The 20,436-nt window shown below is 40.1% G+C and overlaps 1 protein-coding gene across 2 annotated transcripts in view; it reads right to left on the bottom strand.

Annotated features, from left to right (window-relative positions):
* The window catches only part of SLC35F2 (solute carrier family 35 member F2), an 82,074-nt gene that overhangs the window by 58,409 nt on the left and 3,229 nt on the right, over window positions 1-20,436 (bottom strand). The window contains exons 1-2 of one of the 2 annotated variants that reach the window (XM_037505686.2): window positions 9,140-9,191; window positions 207-323 (exon numbers count right to left, since the gene is read on the bottom strand). In XM_037505686.2, coding sequence (XP_037361583.1) covers window positions 207-250 — 44 coding nt within the window. In that variant the 5' untranslated portion in view covers window positions 251-323; window positions 9,140-9,191. Of the gene's footprint in view, window positions 1-206; window positions 324-9,139; window positions 9,192-20,436 lie in introns of those variants that run through there. The other variant, XM_054693235.1, reaches the window with a different exon arrangement.

Below are 20,436 nucleotides of genomic sequence, written 5' to 3'. Positions count from 1 at the left end.
GTTCCAGTTATCTAGTGTATTTATCAAATAGCCCCAGATCTTGGTGACTTCAAACAAAAGTCATTTAAATATCTCTTGCACTTTCTCTGAGTCAAAAATTTAGGAAAGTGTGAACCAGGTAGTCCTTGCTCTTGGTCTTCCCTGCAGTTTGGGGGTGGGGGGTGGAGGGTGGGCATGGTTTAGGGCTGCAGTATGTAATGACTGACCAGCATTTCTCTCCTCTTAGATCTGTGTGGTTGCTTATTGCCATCTCCCTCACAGCTGGTGTCTTCAGGATAGTGGGTCTTCTTATAATGCAGGTGGTTTTCCCCAAAGCAAGTATCCTAGAGGGAAAAAAAACCAAACTCAGAACATATTTTCTGTGTTCTCAAGCCAAATGCCACCAGGGAAATGGTATAGTTAACCAAGTTAGATTGAATACTACTCACTGAGAGGCAGAACAAATCCCATGGCAGTCTCATTAAGAGGATATTTAGGAAAAAGTTATCAAACTATCACATCATTTGGACTCCCATGGAATGAATTCAGGGAGGGTCTCAGGATTCACTCTGGATTGATGCTGTAAATTGGGCCTTTACAAGCATAGACTAGAATCAGGATAAAATTGCAATTGGTTAAAAAAAAGAAAAAAGAAAAAAAGGAACAGTCACTCATTTGGACCAGAGAGGAGAATTAGTATTTTCTTGTTTCTATGCTTAGAGAATATCATCAACTGGCCTTGCTTTGTCTCATTTATCATGGTTCCAAGATTACAAGAGTAATCTTCTCTGAGTATGCAATCCTGAGTGTCAAGCCACCTTCCATATGTTTAAAGACTTCTACTACACCCCTCCCATCCCCCTCACCCTGCCCCTTCTCCATATCTGCTTTTGTGACCCAGCCTCAGAAGTCACATGGCATCTTAACTATAATTACAAGCCCATCCAGACACAAGGGAACATAAACTCTATGACAGACCAAAAGATTGTGTCCCTCCAAAATTCATACGTGGAAGTCAAATCACCATTGTGATAGCACTTAAAGGTAGGAAATTTGGAGGTAGTTAATTAGGTGGTGACAGTAGAGCCCTCACTAGTAGGGCACAGAGAGCTCATTCTCTTTTCCCACCATGTGAAGACATAAGTCAGCCGTCCACAACCCAGAAAAGGTTGTGACTCTCCCCAGAACTAGGCCATGCTGGTACCCTGATCTGGGTCTTCTAGACTCTAGGACTCTGAGAAATGTCTATTATTTAAGGCACGGTCTGTGGGAATTCATTACAGTAGTCCACACAGATGAAGACAAATCCTACGCTTGATATGTCAAAGTCACATTAAAGAGAAAAGGTGGCCGGGAAGAGACTGTTGCTACCACCTTTGAAAATAAGGTCTCCCACAAATACTCTAAGGTCATTAGCCCTTGTAAGCTTATTAGCTGTTGCTTTTTCTGGTGAGTAAACTAAAGCTCAGAATGATTAACTTGTCTAAGATCTTTAGATAGTAATAACCACCTCTGACAACAGGGTCACGAGGCTATCTCTCTGATTAAATGATAACATACATAGGCCTCTTTCCCAATAAGAGTTCTCCCCTTTTGTAAAATTGTAAATAAACATACTTTTAAAATCTCACCAAATATGCTATATTGTATAATAAAAGCTATTATGGTTACATCCATATTAAGATGGTCATTAATAAAAAAATAAGATTATAATTCTAAGTGTTTATGATTTTATATTATATTCTTTTATGAAGCATAGTTGAAAATCATATTAGCAATAAGCTGTAACATTTTTATTGAAAATCAAAAAGAGGCAACATTTTGAAGTAAGTTTACAGACATAGGTATTTAAGATCTCTTTCACGTTGAACCATTTTTATGAAAAGCAAATGGGAAATTTCCAAATGTAATCTGTATTTAGGTTCATCTTAAAGCCCTATTTTAAAGGTCTTACTTTAATACAATGAAATATTATTCAGCCATAGAAAAACAATTAAATTGCCACTTGGGACAACATGGGTGAACCTGGAGGGCATTATATTGAGTGAGATAAGTCAGACAAAAACAAATATTGTAGGATCTCACTTAGATGTTGTCCCTGGTATTATTACTAAATTTGGAAACTAAGTCCCCACTCCTTGCCCAGCAGGCAAGTTTGGGAGGCTTGAATGGGTAAAGGGAGTGGATGGGACTGCCTTGGGAACAGGGCCATTAAGTTGATGATCCCATTAGCTGATATGTTTTGGTTTTTTGTTTTTTTTTTGGTTAGATTTATTTATTTATGCATACAAAAACTAGGGCACAGGCCAGAGGTGTGGGGGAGGAGGGAGGTGAGAGGATTCACCAGAGACAGAGTGGGGAGCAGAACAGGCAGATTGACTGAAATACACTGCTGAGGGGAGCAGGGAGTGAGACCCAAGAGGTCTGCTGTGCCATATGGGTGGGTTAGCTCCCTGGCTGGGGATCAAACCTGTGCTGTAGTGATTGCAGATAACTTCATAGTGCTGAGACTCAACCCCTTGCGCCACCAGGGAGGCCCTGATATGTTTTAATATAACATAATATATAATATTTTAATATATATAATATCCTTTATAATATATATATATCCTTTATAATTCAGATAATCAAAACTAGTCACCCTAACCAATCAATGATGCCTGGAGAATAAATAGAGCTTCCAGTACCTTCATTCTCTGTGCTGCTGACCTCTCCTGTCTCTCTTGCTGCTTCTCTTACCAGTATATTTCAATTAATCCGCCTTTTCTGTTCTCTACTCTGTCTCTGGTGAAATCTTTCATCCTTGCACCTCTGGCCTACACCTGATTCTTCCCCAGAACAGTTGTGGAATCTAAAAAGGTAGAACTCAGAAACAGAGCAATGATGACGGACAGGGCTGGTGAGCAGAAAATATTGATCAAAGAGCACAAATAGAAGATGAACAAGTCCTGGGAAATATTGTACAGCACGGCAACCATGCTTAATACAGTAGTATGTACTTTCAATTTGCTAAGAGAGTAGATCTTAAAAGTTCTCACCACAGGCACACAAAGGTAACTATGTGAGGTGAGGGATGTGTTAGCTAACCTTAATGGATCACCCTTTTGCTATACGTATGTATAGCAAACTATCACACTAGTACACTTTAAACTTACTCAATGTCATTTGTCAGTTGTATCTCAATAAGGTTGGGGAAGAAATCCTTATTTTAAAAGCTCTCTTTGTAGCATCCTATTAAAATATCTATTGGCTCTCTACTCGAGCCTCGCAAAGACAAAATAGCTTTGTTGTTCCAGCTAAGATTCCTTACGTTTCCTTTCAGAAGTATTCTGCGAGTCTTTTTTTTTTTTAAAAGATTTATTTATTTATGCATACAAGAACTGGGGTACAGGCCAGAGGTGTGGGTGGTGAGAGGATTCACCAGAGATAGAGTGGGGAGAAGAACAGGCAGATTGAAACACACTGTTGAGGGGAGCAGGGGGCGAGTCAGGAGAGGTCTGCTGCACCATGTGGGTCACCTCCCTGTCTAGGGATTGAACTCGTGCTTCAGTGGCTGCGGACAGCTTCATAGGTTGCATCTTAATGTTAGGGGGAAAGGATGTTCTGAGCTAATCCCATACAGGCTTTGTGGACTCCACCCCCACTCCAGACCAAAGTCATCAAGACATTGGAAAAGACAAATCCTGTCACCACCAAAGGGAAGGTGGCTGGGACCTGAGGGTGGAGTTAAGCAGCCAGGTTTAGTATAAAAACCAAACACACGGGCTTTGGGGTCTCTCGCTTGCTATCGCTCGCCTCCTGGCTTCATGGCTCCTGGCTCGTGGCCAGCTCTCAGAGTGCCATTTGGGATTCCTGATTGGCGGATCGGTTAGGACACATTTAAAACTTTGTTTCCCATTTTTCTCCCTGAGCTATACATTTCTTCATTTGCCCTTCCTTGTAAATAAACCTTTTATTAACCTTTCGCGTGTGCCTGAGGTAAAGTATTGATAAGTCCTTTTAAGCGCACGGGTAAGGACCCACAGTCAGGCACCCCGTTTTGTATCAGGGCTTCCCTATAACATTAACACTTTGCGCCACCAGGGAGGCCCAGTAATCTGTCAACTTGTCTTCAATTTGAATTGCCAAAAGTAGACAAGGTAGCATAAACAAAAATGTCAGGATTATTTATCCTTAAGCAGAGTGATCAATAATACTGTGTGCTGAGATGGCAATTTTGTTTGAGAAATTCACATTATTACCAGTATTTTATTGTAGGACATATTGCAAATCAATTAACCAGTCATTGGTGTAGGCAGATTATGTGTAGACCATTGTTCTGAATAGGGTCAGCAGTTTCAAGACTTAAAAGATACTTTTACCCTTTCTTCCATCTTTCCTTCCTTCCCTGTGCAAATATCTCTGGAATACCTACTATGTTGAGGGCCTCATCCTAGGTGACAGAAAGAATGTAATAATAAAACTTGGTTCTTGACCTCAAATTGCATACAGCTTAGTAAAGAAGAAGAGACTTGTACACAACCCTAAATGATCATATTATCTATGGGAGGAGAGAAGATTCTAAGAATTGAGCATTTTTTGGATTATTCCTTAGTTCCAGCCAACTTCCACTACATACTCTTTTCTGCCCACAGTCCCAAAAGATTTCCTTTCACTTCTTTTCTAGAAACCATTGCCTGAGTCCTTTTTACTAAGTTCAGCCAACTCCTGCTAGAAATAGGCAATGGATGATGAAAAGGAAGCAAGTATGGAGTTGAAACAACAACAAAAAAAAAGTTTAAAAAAAGAAACAAAAAAAATCATCCAAAGAACTTTAATGTAAAAGTGAAGGAAATTGGCTCAAGCATATAGATTTTTATACCCAAGACAAGGACTTGAATGTACACATTTATTTGGGAGGTGAGCCCACAATGTAAAGAGTTGGCTGAGTGAGACAGGACAGGAGGAAAGACAATAAAGCACCCATTATTAGCTGGTTACCACTGTGGGCAACTGGAGCTGACCCCACTGGGAATCCTCTGAGGAACAGATTGAATGCAACTCAGAGCTGTACCACTGAAGGATGGAAGTGGTATTTATTCAACAACTCCAAGTCCCCATGGCATTAACTTCTGAGGGCTGAGAAAGCCCTGAGCAGGAAAACAGAGAAATGCTTGAAGGGAGACACTGTATACAAAGTAACTGTTCACCAATTCTACCAAGGGCACCAATCATAATAAAGGCAGCTGAAATCAGAGACTGTACCTGAGGGACCTACTATAATACATTACACAGAAAGGAAAAAAAAATCTAAGTCGCCTCTACAGGTCTCATTTCTGATATTGGTCATAAGACCTTAGTTGGCATCGCAAGTGATTTGGGTCTTACCTGATGGATGATCCAAACTAAGAACAAGTCAAATGTAGTTAAAAAGCATGGTTCTGGAGTAGATTATCTGATTTGAAACCCAGCTCTGCCACTTACTGACTCTGCGGCCTTGGTCAATTTATTTAATCTCTCTGTACCTCTATATGCTCATCTCGAAAACAAAAACAAGGGGTCTCCCTGGTGGCGCAAGGGGTTAAGCACAGCACTAAGAAGCTATCCACAGCATCTGCAACATGAATTGGATCCCTGGCCCAGTAGGGAGCTACCCACATGGTGCAGCAGACCTCTCCTGTCTCTCCTGCTGCTCCCCTCACCAGTGTATTTCAGTTAGTCTGTCTGTTCTTTTCCTCATTCTGTCTCTAGTGAATCCTTTCAACCTCTACATCTCTGGCCTACACCCCAGTTCTTGTATGCATAAATAAATAAATCTTTAAAAAATAAATAAAAATAAAACAAAGATGATGAAAGTATATCATAGGGTTATTGTGAGAAGTAAATGAGTTGGAAAATGTTAAATGCTTAGTACAATATATGGCAAGTAGTCCATGTTATGCGAGTATAAGCTTCTGTATATTTCCTGAGAATCCTGGACTGTTTCAGGCAGCTTAGTTTTTCAGTAATTATTATCACTGGCTTGGCACAGAAGAGACCACCCACAGGATTCCCTAGATTCTAGAAAGACTCTTTTTATGTCCTGTTGCACAGTAACTGGTTGGTCCCTCCAAAATGGTCAGATAGACTTTTCTCAATTAGCCCAGAGGAGGCCTTTTTTCACCATGGTATGAGAACTAAAGTTCAATCATGACTCTGTGAGCCTCAGTAGGTTACTTAAAGAATGCAGTTCACGGGGCCTCCCCGGTGGCGCAGTGGTTGAGCGCTGGGTTGCAGGGCTGCCCACAGCTTCTGTAGCGCCGGTTCGATCCCCGGCTGCCCCTCGGCCACCGGAGGAGGGTCCTGCATGGCATGCAGACCTCCCCTGCTGCCCGCTGCTCCCCTCAGCAGTGTACCTCATCAGTCTACCTGTTCTACTCTCCGCTCTGGCTCTGGTGAATTCTCTCACCCTCCTGTGCCTCTGAGGGTCCCTGCAGTGGCCAAGGGGCAGCCAAGGATCGAACCGGCGCTGCAAAAGCTGCGGGCAGCCCTGCAACCCAGCGCTCAACCACTGCGCCACCAGGGAGGCCCAAATAAATAAATCTTTAAAAAAAAAAACAAAACAAGAATGCAGTTCAGGGTCTCCCTGGTGGCCTACGGCTTAAGTCTCAGTGCTATCACCTCTAAAGCCTGAGTTCAATCCCCCACCACATGCTGACCCACATATGGCACAGCAGACCTCTCCTATCTTGCCCGCTGCTCCCCTCAGTAGTGTGTTTCAGTAGATCCGCCTGTTCTGCCCCCCGGTCTGTCTCTGGTGAATCCTCTCACCCCCTGCACCTCAGTTCTTCTATAAATAAATAAATCTTTTCTGAAGGCCAGAAAAGCTTCTATTCTAACCTAAGTCTTTAGCCCTTTCCCTATTTAAAAAAAAAAAAAAAAACATTATATCCTAAGGTTTTGCCCTTTTCCTAATTGAAGAAGTAATTGTTGTTCTCCCTTTTATGACCTAGTAAAACATAGTTTGAGGCTCTCATCTAATTCTAGGTTTATCAGTAATCATGTTCTAAGAATCTCAGAGCAAAGATGAGGTCACTCCCTTTTTCGGTGTCATGAGAATTCTTCCCCTCTCTGTCCTTGATGATCCAGATCCTAAAATCCAGAATAAATATCCCCGCTGTCCCGTTGGCTCCATTATTCTTTAGAATTTACAGCCATGTGAATTCACCATATGTATGTTATTAAATTCATTGTTTTTCCATTGCTAATCCATCTGATGCCGTTTTGATTACTTGCCCAGGCTAAGAAGAACCCAGAGAGTACAGGGTGATTTATTTTGTACCCCAAAACTGTAATATTTAAATGTGTGAGATATATCTCCCTACCTTAGATAGTGCTGAAGGTTATAACTTTCTGGGTTATAAATATACCAGGAGTAGGATCACAATGTGATGACAGTGTGGGTAAGCAACACCTCTCAGAATGAACACTCTTGCAGGTATGTTGATTCTCTTTGGTTTTGTTCTCAAAGTCAACAAACTTTGGGACTCCCTTCCTGGAGGCCTCTTTATACTAATCTCATTCTCATTAAGGAGTAAGTAAGGGACCTTTACTGAACAAGCCAACAGGGGAAATGCATGAGGAAGTTAGGTTCATAACCCAGAGTCATTTCATGTAAAATCTACACTGCAGATCATTGCATTATTGTTCAAATACTGAAGTGCTTTTGAAAAATTTCCAAGCAGAAGGACAAAGGGGTTTACATTTAGAATTTAATGGATCACCATTTAAAAGTGCTACTCTTGAAAAATAAGTAGGTAAGCACTTGAGAAATGTGGGCATATAGCATTGAGTGCATATGAAGATATTTTAAGCTCAAGAATGAACTAAACATCTTATTGAACTGCTGACAGTTTTGAAAAGTATTGAAAAATCATAGTCACACAAAGAATTGAAAAGGCAACTACAGTGACATCCTGTATCAATTGCCTAAGCACTGTTCCCTACTGTTTCTTATAATTCTTATAATTATAATTCTTATAATTCCTTACTGTTTCTTATAGGCTCAACCTACTTGTCAGCAAAAATTAAATGGCAGAGTTTTAATGATATTGTTAGTGAGATGCTGCCTACTTTTACCAAACACTCTTCAAGACATTTACTAATGCACTACAGTGTGTAGTTATAAATAATTAAAATCAAATAAATTCAGAACACTTAAATAATTTAAACACTCGTCAAGATAAATCAGCTGAGAAAATCCTAAGGCTTCATATATTTGATTTTCTTACTTTGATTTAGTTGTTTCCTTATTTAATCTGATAAGATTTTAAAAAGTTAAATTTCCAACTCATGTATGCCAAATATCATTGCCTTTACTATCTTGTGAAGCGTATTTACTAGAAAATAACCTTAAACGCACAAACAAAAAAGATCTATAAACTATTCATTAAATTTGGGTGGATTTTCCACAAGTCACAAGGCCCCAAATTCACATAGTTGTCACACCTTCCCCTAAATACATTTTAACAAACCACAGGTCCCAGTGATCGGTTTCAGGCAGACGGTCCTTGAGTTCAACACAGGAATATGTGTATTAATATGTACATATGTCCTTGGCATCAAAAATTAACAATCCATTGGAGAAATAAAGTATGTGCAGTAAAAGTTAACTGCAGAGTAAAGCATAAGAGTGAAGTTCTTAAATTCTACAGGGGTTCAGAATTAAGGCGAGACGGCACTCGGCTCTATCAGTGAATTCCTGAAAGAAGAAGAAAAAAGACTCCCTGAGCTTTTTCGTTTATGTACTTATTTTTCTGCAAAATACGTTATTATTTCTATTTGCTCCACAGCTGAGGCAAGGGCTCCAGGGTGGCTAAAAAGCACCCTATGGGTGCAGGGAGGCTCAGGCACAAGTCTTGGCACGAGGGGCAGTCATAGGGCCCCACCAAAGGCCTCTGTGCTTTGGAACCTCCTAGTCCACCTACTCTCCGCTGGACCTGAGGGTTGCCAGCCTGCAGGGATGGGAGGGGTGGCGGGAAGAGGGGTCACCGATACAGATGAGTTGCTCCTGTGCCTTCAGGAAACTGCTCTCTAGATCAGCACGAAGGGGGCTCTGCGCTGAGGAACCCAGGTGCAGCTGGGTCATGTTTTCTGCCAGGGCCGCGGTGGCTTCCCAAGGGTTCAGGGTTTATGGGCTCACTTCTGGATGGCTGCAGCACATGCGGAAAGAGGCTCTGCGACCCGGTTTTCTACCTAAAGCTTCCGGCCTGCGACTAGCTGGAGAAGAGGCCCCACCCTCCAGAGCCACGCGATCGCGGTGGAACTAGCTGCGCAGAGAGGTGGGTGCGGGCGCACGAAGCCTCGAAGCCTCGGAGGGATCCGACCGTTGGCGGGGCCTCGGGCTCCATTGAATTCTTCTGATGCTTCTGGAAGCTCTGGGTTGACCGGTAATAGGCAGCTAAGCCCAGAAGGTGGTGCTGGCTGGTCCTGGAGGTAGAGGCTATTTCTCCAGGCTGCAAGTGGAAGAAGGTTGACTGACAGTCTGGAACAGGGGCATCTCTGGGTCCCTCCTGTTCAAACACTGTTGAAGCAAGAGACAGATTCTCCGCCACCCGGGCGCCCTGCCTAAGTTTACATTATGAGCAGAACCGAGAGAGGGAACAAGCCAAGGAAAGCATTTGGAAGTGAGGTCAAAAGTGGAGTATTATGTGCAACCGTGCAAGAATAAACAAAAAACCCGACGGAAGAAGAGGATTCCCTAAGGAACAGGACGATGAAGACAGAAAGGTAGGTTGGAACCAAAGTTTAAATATTAAGTCCAGTGGCTTGGTTTTCGTTTTAGAGACAGTAAAAGATTTGTGAGTAGTAAAGTACTAAGGTGGCTGCTATAGAAATAAATGAGGACGAAAAGATAGGGAATGCAGGAAGAGCCATTAGAAGGTAATTATTGCAGCACCACATTTAGAGTGTTAACTGGAATCAAAGTCTCAACGATAGACAAAGAGTTTATTAGATCTTCAGAGAGAGGAGATTCCTCACTCCAACCCTGGAAGCACTTGAACAGATTTTACTGTGAGATCTGTTCCAACAATCACTAGGTTGAGTTTCATTTACACAGATGCGAGCAGTGACATCAAAAATTGTAAATATTCATGGGGCTTCTGGTCCTAAATTATTTTGACCTAAAGATTTCATGATGCTGCTTACTCCCAGAGGGAAGCAAATGCTCGGATGTGGGGAGGGGTTAATCACTTCTTTGGTTGCTAAAGGCTTGGTGGAGATCTGAAGGCTGGGTAGGTGTTCATTATTTAATTCTTTATCACGCTCCTCTGGTTCACTGGTCATGAGCAGGGATTGAAAATACTGGTTTTCTGCAAGCAGTAAATTTTTACGAAGCAGCATCACCAACTTCAAGTCTTTGATCTCTTGCCCACTAGACCAGAAGGTTGGAGTGTTCCCAGAACATTTTCCAACATGTGCACAAGTTGCAGGACAACTTGATTCTTGGTGACAGGAGCACACAGGAAGGAATGAAAATAAGAGTATTGTCATAGAATCTATAGAACTCAGTTGCTTGACTAGGAAGAGAAGGAGATGAAAGAAAACCTGATGACTTTGAGAGTGACTGAGAATAATGGTACTATTGGCAGGGAAAGAGAAATCAGGAGGCGACTGTGAAAAGTGATTGAGTTTGAGATGGCGCTTTAAGGAGAAGCTGAGCTTTCAAGGGTGTCATGTCTGGGCCAGTCAGAGGTACACTACAAAGATAACTCTGGAGAGTGAATTTCTTTTGCATAGAAGTGGAAACTGAAATAGTGAAACTAAACTAAACCGAGGTTGAGAATGTACATAAAGAAAACCAAAATTAAGCTGCAAATGCCCTCAGAGGATGGAAAAATGAAAGGGAGGCCATTTGTGGAGACCAAAACATTTAATGGGGGTCAACACAGGAAATGGGAACGGATAACATGAATGCTGGTAATGACTACTTTTGAAGTATATCTTTCAAAATTCATCTCTCAATAGTATTCAAGAAGATATACGATGCTGAATATTTACTGAAGGATAATAACAATGAAAGAATGATACCTAACCCCTTTTCAGGAATTCTGCCAATAGAAATCGTAACATACTGAGAGACATAAACATTGTGATGCTTTCCAATTAAATGTACATTGCTGCTGTAAGTGTGGTGAAGCTAATAAAAGTATCTGTATACAAATAATGAGTTGATAGTAAATACAGAATTTCTAGGAAAATTAAGGTGAAACTGTCCATAACAATGACATCTATCTATATAATGGGAACTAAATCAATCATTAGGTGTCCAACTCAAATTGGAGGTGTTCACTATCAACAATGGATAGATCAACAAGACAAAAAATAAGTAAAGAAACCAAAGCTCTAAATAAGGACCTAGAGCAATTGGGCTTAACAGACATCTATAGAACACTAAACCCCAAAAAAACGGAGTACACATTTTTCTCAAGCGCACACGGATCATTCTCCAGGATCGATCACATACTGGGGCACAAGACAAACATCAACAGATACACCAAGATTGAAATCATACCAACCATCTTTTCTGACCATGAAGGCATCAAACTAGAACTAAACCATAAAAAGAAGGCAAGGAACTTTCCTACCTCATGGAGATTAAAAACCACACTACTGGAAGACCACTGGACTAATGAGGAGATCAAAGAAGAAATTAAAAAATTTTTTGAATTGAACGACAAGGAGGACACCAATATCCTAAATGTATGGGATGCAGCAAAAGCAGTAATAAGAGGAAAATATATAGCAATAGAAGCTCACATCAAGAAACAAGAAAGAACTCAAAGAAACAACCTAATCTCGAAGCTCAAAGATCTAGAAAAAGAACAACAAAAAAACCCCAAAACCAGTAGAAGAAAAGAAATAATAAAAACCAAAGCAGAAATAAATGAAATTGAAACTAAAAAAACAATCCAAAAGATCAATGAAACCAAGAGCTGGTTCTTTGAAAAAATCAATAAAATAGACAAACCCCTAGCCAGGCTCACAAAGGAAAAAAGGGAGAAAGCACAAATAAACAGGATCATCAATGAAAGAGGAGAAATCACAACGGACACAGCAGAAATCAAAAGAATAATCAGTAACTACTATGAACAGTTATATGGAAATAAGTTTAATAATCTAGAGGAGATGGACAAATTCCTACAACTCTACAATCACCCAAAGCTAGATAAAGAAGAAATAGAACACCTAAACAGACCAATTACAATTAGCGAAATTGAAATGGTAATCAAAAACCTCCCCAAAAACAAAAGCCCAGGACCTGATGGATTTACAAATGAATTCTACCAAACATTCAGAGACGAATTAGTGCCTATCCTTCACAAACTCTTCCAAAAAATTGAGAAGGAAGGGACAATACCAAACACGTTCTATGAAGCCAACATTACACTAATACCAAAACCGAACAAGGACAACACTAAAAAGGAAAACTACAGGCCAATCTCCCTAATGAACACTGATGCAAAAATCCTCAATAAAATTTTAGCCATCAGAATCCAACAATGTATCCATAAGATAATTCACCACGACCAAGTAGGATTCATTCCAGGGGCACAAGGATGGTTTAACATCCGAAAATCAATCAACGTTATCCAACACATCAACAAAAAGAAATATAAAAACCATATGATAATATCAATAGATGCTGAGAAAGCTTTCGACAAAGTGCAACACCCATTCATGATAAAATCCCTTGAAATTCTTGGGATACAAGGAACATACCTCAACATCATAAAGGCCATCTATGACAAGCCAACAGCCAGCATCATTCTCAATGGTGAAAAGCTGAAAGCAATTCCATTAAGATCTGGAACAAGACAAGGATGTCCACTCTCACCACTGCTTTTCAATATAATACTGGAAGTCCTAGCCAGGGCAATAAGACAAGAGAAAGACATCCAAGGAATCCAAATAGGAAAAGAAGAAGTCAAACTATCACTATTTGCAGACGATATGATATTATACATAGAGAACCCCAAAAACTCCACAGAAAAGCTAATTCAACTCATCAATCAGTTCAGTAAAGTGGCAGGATACAAAATCAACATGGAAAAGTCAGTAGCCTTCCTATACACAAACAATAAATCTGAAGAAGAAGAAATAAAAAAAACCATCCCTTTTGTTATTGAAACAAAAAAAATCAAATATTTGGGAATAAATCTAACAAAAGAGATAAAGGACCTATACAAAGAAAACTATAAAACACTGTTAAAAGAAATAGAAGAAGACACAAAGAAATGGAGAGACATCCCCTGCTCGTGGATTGGAAGAATAAACATTATTAAAATGGCCATCCTTCCAAAAGCAATATACAGATTCAATGCTATTCCAATCAAAATTTCAATGTCATTCTTCAAAGAAATAGAACAATTATTGATGAAATTCATATGGAATCACAAAAAACCCCGAATAGCCAAAGCTCTCCTGAAAAAAAGAGAAGGGAATGGAGGCATTACACTCCCAGACTTCAAACTATACTACAAAGCCATAATCATCAAAACTGCATGGTATTGGAACAAGAACAGACATACAGACCAATGGAATAGAATAGAAAATCCAGAAATAAATCCACAGATTTATGGTCAACTAATCTTTGACAAAGGAGCAAAGACTATGCATTGGAGCAAAGAAAGTTTGTTCAATAAATGGTGCTGGGAAAACTGGGTCGCTACATGCAAAAGAATGAAGCTTGACCACTACCTCACACCATACACAAAAATCAACTCAAAATGGATTAAAGAACTAGACATAAGACCTGAAACCATAAAATATATAGAAGGAAATATAGGCGAAACACTACGTGATCTGCACATCAAAGACATCTTTACAGACACATCACCCAAAGCAGTGATAGTGAAGGCAAAGATAAACAGCTGGGACTACATCAAATTAAGAGCTTCTGCACAGCAAAAGAGACAATAACAAAAACAAAGAGAAACCCCACCAACTGGGAGAACATTTTTGCACCCAACACTAATGATAAAGGACTGATCACAAAAATCTGCAAAGAGCTGATGAGACTCAGCAACAACAAAGAAAATAATCCAGTCAAAAAATGGGCACAAGAGCTAAAAAGAAACTTCTCTGAAGAGGAAATGCAAATGGCCAACAGGCATATGAAAAAAGGTTCAACATCACTTGCCATCAGGGAAATGCAAATCAAAACTACCATGAGATACCATCTTACACCAGTGAGAATGGCACATATTAAAAAAACTAGCAACAACAAATGCTGGCGAGGGTGTGGAGAAAAAGGAACTCTTCTGCACTGTTGGTGGGAGTGCAAACTGGTCCAACCACTGTGGAGAGCTGTGTGGAGATTTCTGGACCTACTGAAGATAGAGCTTCCATATGATCCAGCAATTCCACTCCTAGGTATTTACCCAAAGGACACAGAAACATCAATTCCAAAGAACACCTGCACCCCTATGTTTATAGCAGCACTGTTTACAATAGCTAAGCTTTGGAAACAACCCAAATGCCCAAAAATAGATGACTGGATCAAGAAGATGTGGTACATAGACACCATGGAATATTACTCAGCATTCAAAAAAGATAAACACATGCAATTTGCAGCAACATGGATGGCGCTGGAAGGGATCATGCTCAGCGAAATAAGCCAAAAAGAAAAAGAAAAATACCGGATGGTCTCACTCATAGCAGGAATCTAGAAAACTTAAATAAGGGACCAGGAAAATGAATAACTATAAGAAAGTGAAAATCAAAATCAACAAAAAACTATGAACCAGAGACAATTTTAGGGGGCGGGGGCGGGAGGGGAGGGATTGGGGTCAGAATGGGGGGGCTGCAATTGTATGGGGAATATAACAATAAAATTTATAAAAAAAAAAAAAAAACAAATTGGAGGTGTTTTTATTTTTTTAAAGATTTATTTATTTATGCATACAAGAGCTGGGGTACAGGCCAGAGATGCCGGGGGTGAGAGGATTCACCAGAGACAGAGTAGGGAACAGAACAGGCAGATTGACTGAAGTACACTGGTGAGGGGAGCAGCAGGCGAGTCAGGAGAGGTCTACTGCACCATGTGGGTTTCTCCCTGGCCGGGGATTGAACTTGTGCTGCAGAGGCTGTGGTTAGCTTCATAAGCTGTGTCTTCACCCCTTGCGCCACCAGGGAGGCCCTGGAGGTGTTTTTAATAGACCAAGTTAATTGAATTAATAATGTATGTCATCATTTTAGAATCATTTTGTCGCCTGGACAAATCCAAATATATTGAAATTTATGGTTAAGCCCTAATTATTCACTAACACTTTATTTTAAAAAAGCCTCAAACCTACTCAGATGTAGGTCTCTAATTCTAACTGAATTGATCCTATTTCTGCCTTATGTTTAGTAATAAAGTAAAGAAATAAAGGACATAATGACCTTGTATAAGCATAGACTATTGTTGATATGTTTTGGGGAGCCACTGAATTACTGGGAGAATTTTAAGTTTGATCTTAAAACCAAGAGGCCAACTGGTAAAATAATATGGATTTGTGAGTCAGGCAAATTGAGCCCCAGAGAAAACATTGGGAGGATTATCTGTGTGGCTATATATATGCACATAAAAATGCTTAGTTAGTGTTGTTGAATAATTAAGGAAGTTCTAACTTCAGATGCTCATGGGCAGCAGAGGGAACCAGACATAAATCACTAATAAAGTAAAATACTGATGTAATAACAATAGTTATTGTTTTTAAGTACTTAGTAGGCATCTATTTTTATTCCCATTTTATAGAACAAGAAACTGAGACCTAGAGAGGTTATATTAATTGCCTGAAGTTACACAACAAGTGATTAATCCAAATCCAGATTTACTGACTCTAGATTCTGGACTCTTAGCAATAGATGTATGCAACATCTAGAAAAAGTTGAACAAAAAGTGCCATGAAAGTAGAAAGAAGACAACACCAAGAGGTTAAAAAGGGATCAAGAATGACTTTACTGAGAAAGTGACAAAGGCAGCTTCTTAGAAAGTAGGAGTTTGGTAGTCAGACAAGATGTTTACATGGGAAAAGAAGAGGAACTGCAAACACAAGGTGTGGCTGATATAGAGGGCACATGGACATGTAGCAAAAGAAGTCAGAGAGGTCAGCAGGGATCTGTCTCGTAAAGAGCTTGATACCTCCTGAAGAGTTGAAATGGCAGAAGCACTGGAATGTCACGATCATTCTGTCCTGAATGTATGTGATGGCTGGGAGTGGAGGGGACAGAAACGTTAATTAGGAGACATTGTGATAGTCACCAAGCAAAAGATAATGAGAACCTGAACTAAGGATGCAGGGAGTGGGGGGCGAGGGGTGGGGGGTGTTAAGATACTAGTGAGTAGTACTAATTAGCTGTATGGAGGCAGTTAGGCTCGCTTCTGCCTAAGGCAACTGCATGCCTTGGTTTATGATGGTTTATTCCTCTCAAAGAATCTAAAAAGAGGAGTAAGTCTGAAATGGAAAATTAAGAATTTTACATTGGGCTTTTTGTATTTGGAACACCTCTAAAACATCCACATGGAGATGTATATAGCAAGATAGTGAAAAGATATGTGTCTGTCACTTGGAAGTGATTTCTCGATATCTACTAATATCCAACTTATTTAGTCTTTCCAAATGTACAGTATTCTTTTATTAATTAAAAAAAGCATTTTTTATATATGGAAGGGTGTGCACTTAATATACAATAATATACATATGCAAGGGTATGCACTTAATAACTTAATAACTGCCACTGCAACTATTTGGCTCCAGAACCAAGTCATTCTGGCTATCGCCACACCAGCAAAACATGTCTACTCACTCTCCACTCACTCTCCTACTCACTTTCCACTGAACTCAAATCTGAATCTATATCTTACATGCATGCACCTGATGAACAAAACTTAAGTCTTAGCTCCAATCGATCCATCGCCTGCCCGCCCTCCCTCCTTTCTTCCTTCCTTCCTTTTTTTTCATCGTTTGAAGACAACGCAAAAATGTCTTCAAAACTCTGATCAAAAAATTGAGCACTGAGCATCATCACAACAGTAAACAACAGATCCCTTGGTGTGAATCCCAGTCTGGCTCCCAACCTTCTACTCTGTCCATTAAACAGTACTGCCTCCATGTGTGTCCAGGTTGCAATAGCAGAAGGAAAACATATCACCTCCTTCATTGTTTTAGGAAACTTGATGCATTCTCAAATAGTTGGAGGCTAAAAATAATCCAATGGGACAGATTCTTAGTCTATATCACCTTTTGGGAAACCATTTCAGAACCCTATCGTAGTCTGGTATTTCTCAGAATAAAACTTTAACAATAATTTATGACATAAAAAAGAGATCATTAGTAATCTGAAAAGACTCTCTTTTTGGTTTATTAGCTTACCAAGAAATAGCAGGTCAATTAGAAGTTGGACTAGAAGTAAAATATGATTACTTGCTATACTATCTTCCTGTGCTTTTTAGTCAAAAGCACTGAAGTCTGAATTTTTTGTCTAGTATTAACAAAATAAAAGCATTGTTAAGCATTGTAGTCAGCATATTCTGAAGATTTAGGGGAAAACACCAACTTAATAAAGTATGATTTTCCTAGCCTTTGGGGGAAGTTCTAAAATACATAGTTTTCACTTACTCATACAGACAGAGAAAGAAATGTCTCCTTTCTTCAAAATCAGAAACTATATAACTCCAAAAGAGGAGAATAATTATGAACCTTTTCATTAATTTATCCAATAATTAAATACTGAGTGCTTACTATATGCTAAGTACTGTTCTTATGTTGCATATATACAGTATGGGAAATGGAGTTGGGACGTGAATAATTAAGTTAATAAAAACATAGAAAGATTATCAGATGGTTATAAGTGCTAGTGATAGGAGGCAAGGAATGGGAAAGCTGAAATTGGTAATAGCTAAGGCTTGAATCAGAAGAATTAAGTGATAGCTTGGCTTTTCCATGGCTAGTGTTTGGTCCTTAGGCAAAGCACCTTACTTGACCCTCACACAGCAAAAAAAGATCATTTTAAAACATAGTGTATCGGGCCTCCCCGGTGGCGCAGCAGTTGAGCACTGGGTTGCGAGGCTGCCCACAGCCTCTGCAGCGCTGGTTCGATCCCCGGCTGCTGCCCGGCCACCAGAGGAGGGTCCCACATGGCGCGCAGACCTCTCCTGCCGCCCGGTGCTCCTCTCAGCAGTGTACTTTGGTCCTTCTGCCTGTTCTGCTCCCTGCTCTGGCTCTGGTGAATTCTCTCACCCTCCGACACTTCTGACTGTACCCAGTGCTTGTATCAATCAATAAATAAATCTTTAAAAAAAATAGTGTATTGAACACATATGTTTATCCTTGTTCCACTTCGAAATCTCAGCAAGTGATATAATAAACAGATTCACAAAAAAGAAAACAATAGCAGACAAGGTGTCATGTAAATTTTGGAAGATAAAAGTGAACAAGTGGTAACAATAAGCAGAAATGAGGAAGCTGAAATTTCAGTGTGGAAAGTCAAAAGCCAAACCAGACCACCAAAGAGAATAAAGTGACTCAGAGGAAACATAGACTAAGCAAGAAGCAAAATAAAACTTTAAAAGTAAAGTTAATATCATCAGAAAGATAATCTAATAATGTATCCGTGAAACAAGAACAGTGTAAAAGAAAAAAATCAGAGCAACAACAAAAACTTCCTAGAATTCAACTATGATAACATAAAAAGTTAATTCAACAGAGCAACTGAAAGGAGCCTCCCTGGTGGCCTAGAGATTAGTCTCAACGTTATTACTGCCCCGGCCTGACTTTGATCCCCAGCCAGGGAGCTAGCCCGCATATGTACATCAGACCTCTTCTGTCTTGCCCACTGCTGCTCTTTGGCAGTGTATTTTAATAAATCCACCTGTTCTGGTCCCCACTCTGTATCTGATGAATTCTCTCACATACACACCCCACACACACCTCTGGCTTACACCCTAGTTTTTCAATCAATCAATCAATCTTTTTAAAAAAACAATGTAAAGATAAAGTTGAAGAAATCACTGTCACCAAATACAATGGCGTAGAAAATGGTAAATAAGCAATAAGAAAAAAGGATTTACCCAAAAGATCTTACATCCCACTTTTAGACTTTTCTGGAAAAAGACCAAAAAAAAGGACAAAAAAGATAAAATAAAATTCTCAAAGAAAAACAAACAAAATCCTACAACTGAAAAGTAAGTGTATTCATAATGAAAGCACCCATTGTGAAAGACAAAGCCACATTGTTATTACAGTTTTATAAAGATAGACACAAATAAAAGCTCCAAGAGAGTCAGGTCAATGTCATTTTGAGATTTCCAGCCTCTGAGAGACACACACTGGATGTATGTTAGCATAGTTACTTAGTGAGCCAGTTTACTGTATCTGCCACACTGTACCTCTTTCTTTTTTTTAATATACTTTTTGGTACTCTGGTGGGTACATTCTCCAACAGTTTCCCCCAAAAGGAATGAATAGCGAGGAATTTGGGGGACAACTTTTGTACCTAAAAGTGTATTTTAGGGCCTCCCCTGGTGGCACAGCTGTTGAGCGCTGGGCAAAGCCTCTGCAGCGCTGGTTCGATCCCCGGCTGCCAGCATGGCATGCAGACCTCTCCTGTGGCGTCTGCTGCTCCCCTCAGCAGTGTATTTCTTCAGTCTGCCTGTTCTGTTCCCCGCTCTGGCTCTGGTGAATTCTCTCACCCTCCCTGCTTCTGACTGTACCCAGTGCTTGTATAAATAAATCATCTTTTTTAAAAAAAGTGTCTTTATTTTATTCTCAAATTTATTTAATAGTGTGGTTGGAAATCAATTTTTTGATCAGAGTTTTGAAGACATTTTTGCGTTGTCTTCAAACGATGAAAAAAAAAGGAAGGAAGGAAGGAAGGGAGAGAGGGCAGGCGATGGATCGATTGGAGCTAAGACTTAAGTTTTGTTCATCAGGTGCATGCATGTAAGATATGAATTCAGATTTGAGTTCAGTGGAGAGTGAGTAGGAGAGTGAGTGGAGAGTGAGTAGACATGTTTTGCTGGTGTGGCAATAGCCAGTATGACTTGGTTCTGGAGCCAAATAGTTGCAGTGGCAGCGTCCTGATTCTGAAGCTCAGAAGGTGTGTTCCTGGAGGCGGTGGTATATGTGCTTCCTCACTCTACTCATCCTGAGTGGAACAGAGATGGCCGCTCTCCTGTAGCTGGGCTAGTCCTAGAGATCCTGCCTGGAGCCTCCTCCTCCAGCCCTCTCAGCACTCATGTTAACCCAGCATTCATGTGGAAAATCATTTTCTGCTTAAAATAGCTGGAGTGGTTTCTGTTGTTTACCTGTGCCCAAAGGGATTATAGGCAACTGACATTCAAGGATAGGAATCTGGGATTGTGTGACCTGAATTTGTTTGAAAGGACTGGGGACCTATTACACTTCAATGACAGGACGCTGATAGCTCAAGCCAACCAATGCTTGTTACCTG

Source organism: Talpa occidentalis, unplaced genomic scaffold, assembly GCF_014898055.3.
Source record: "Talpa occidentalis isolate TD23 unplaced genomic scaffold, MPIMG_talOcc4v2.1 talOcc4.12, whole genome shotgun sequence".
NCBI lineage: Eukaryota > Metazoa > Chordata > Mammalia > Eulipotyphla > Talpidae > Talpa > Talpa occidentalis.
Note: the sequence above shows the minus strand (reverse complement) of the source record. Positions and strands in the feature narration are given on the sequence as shown.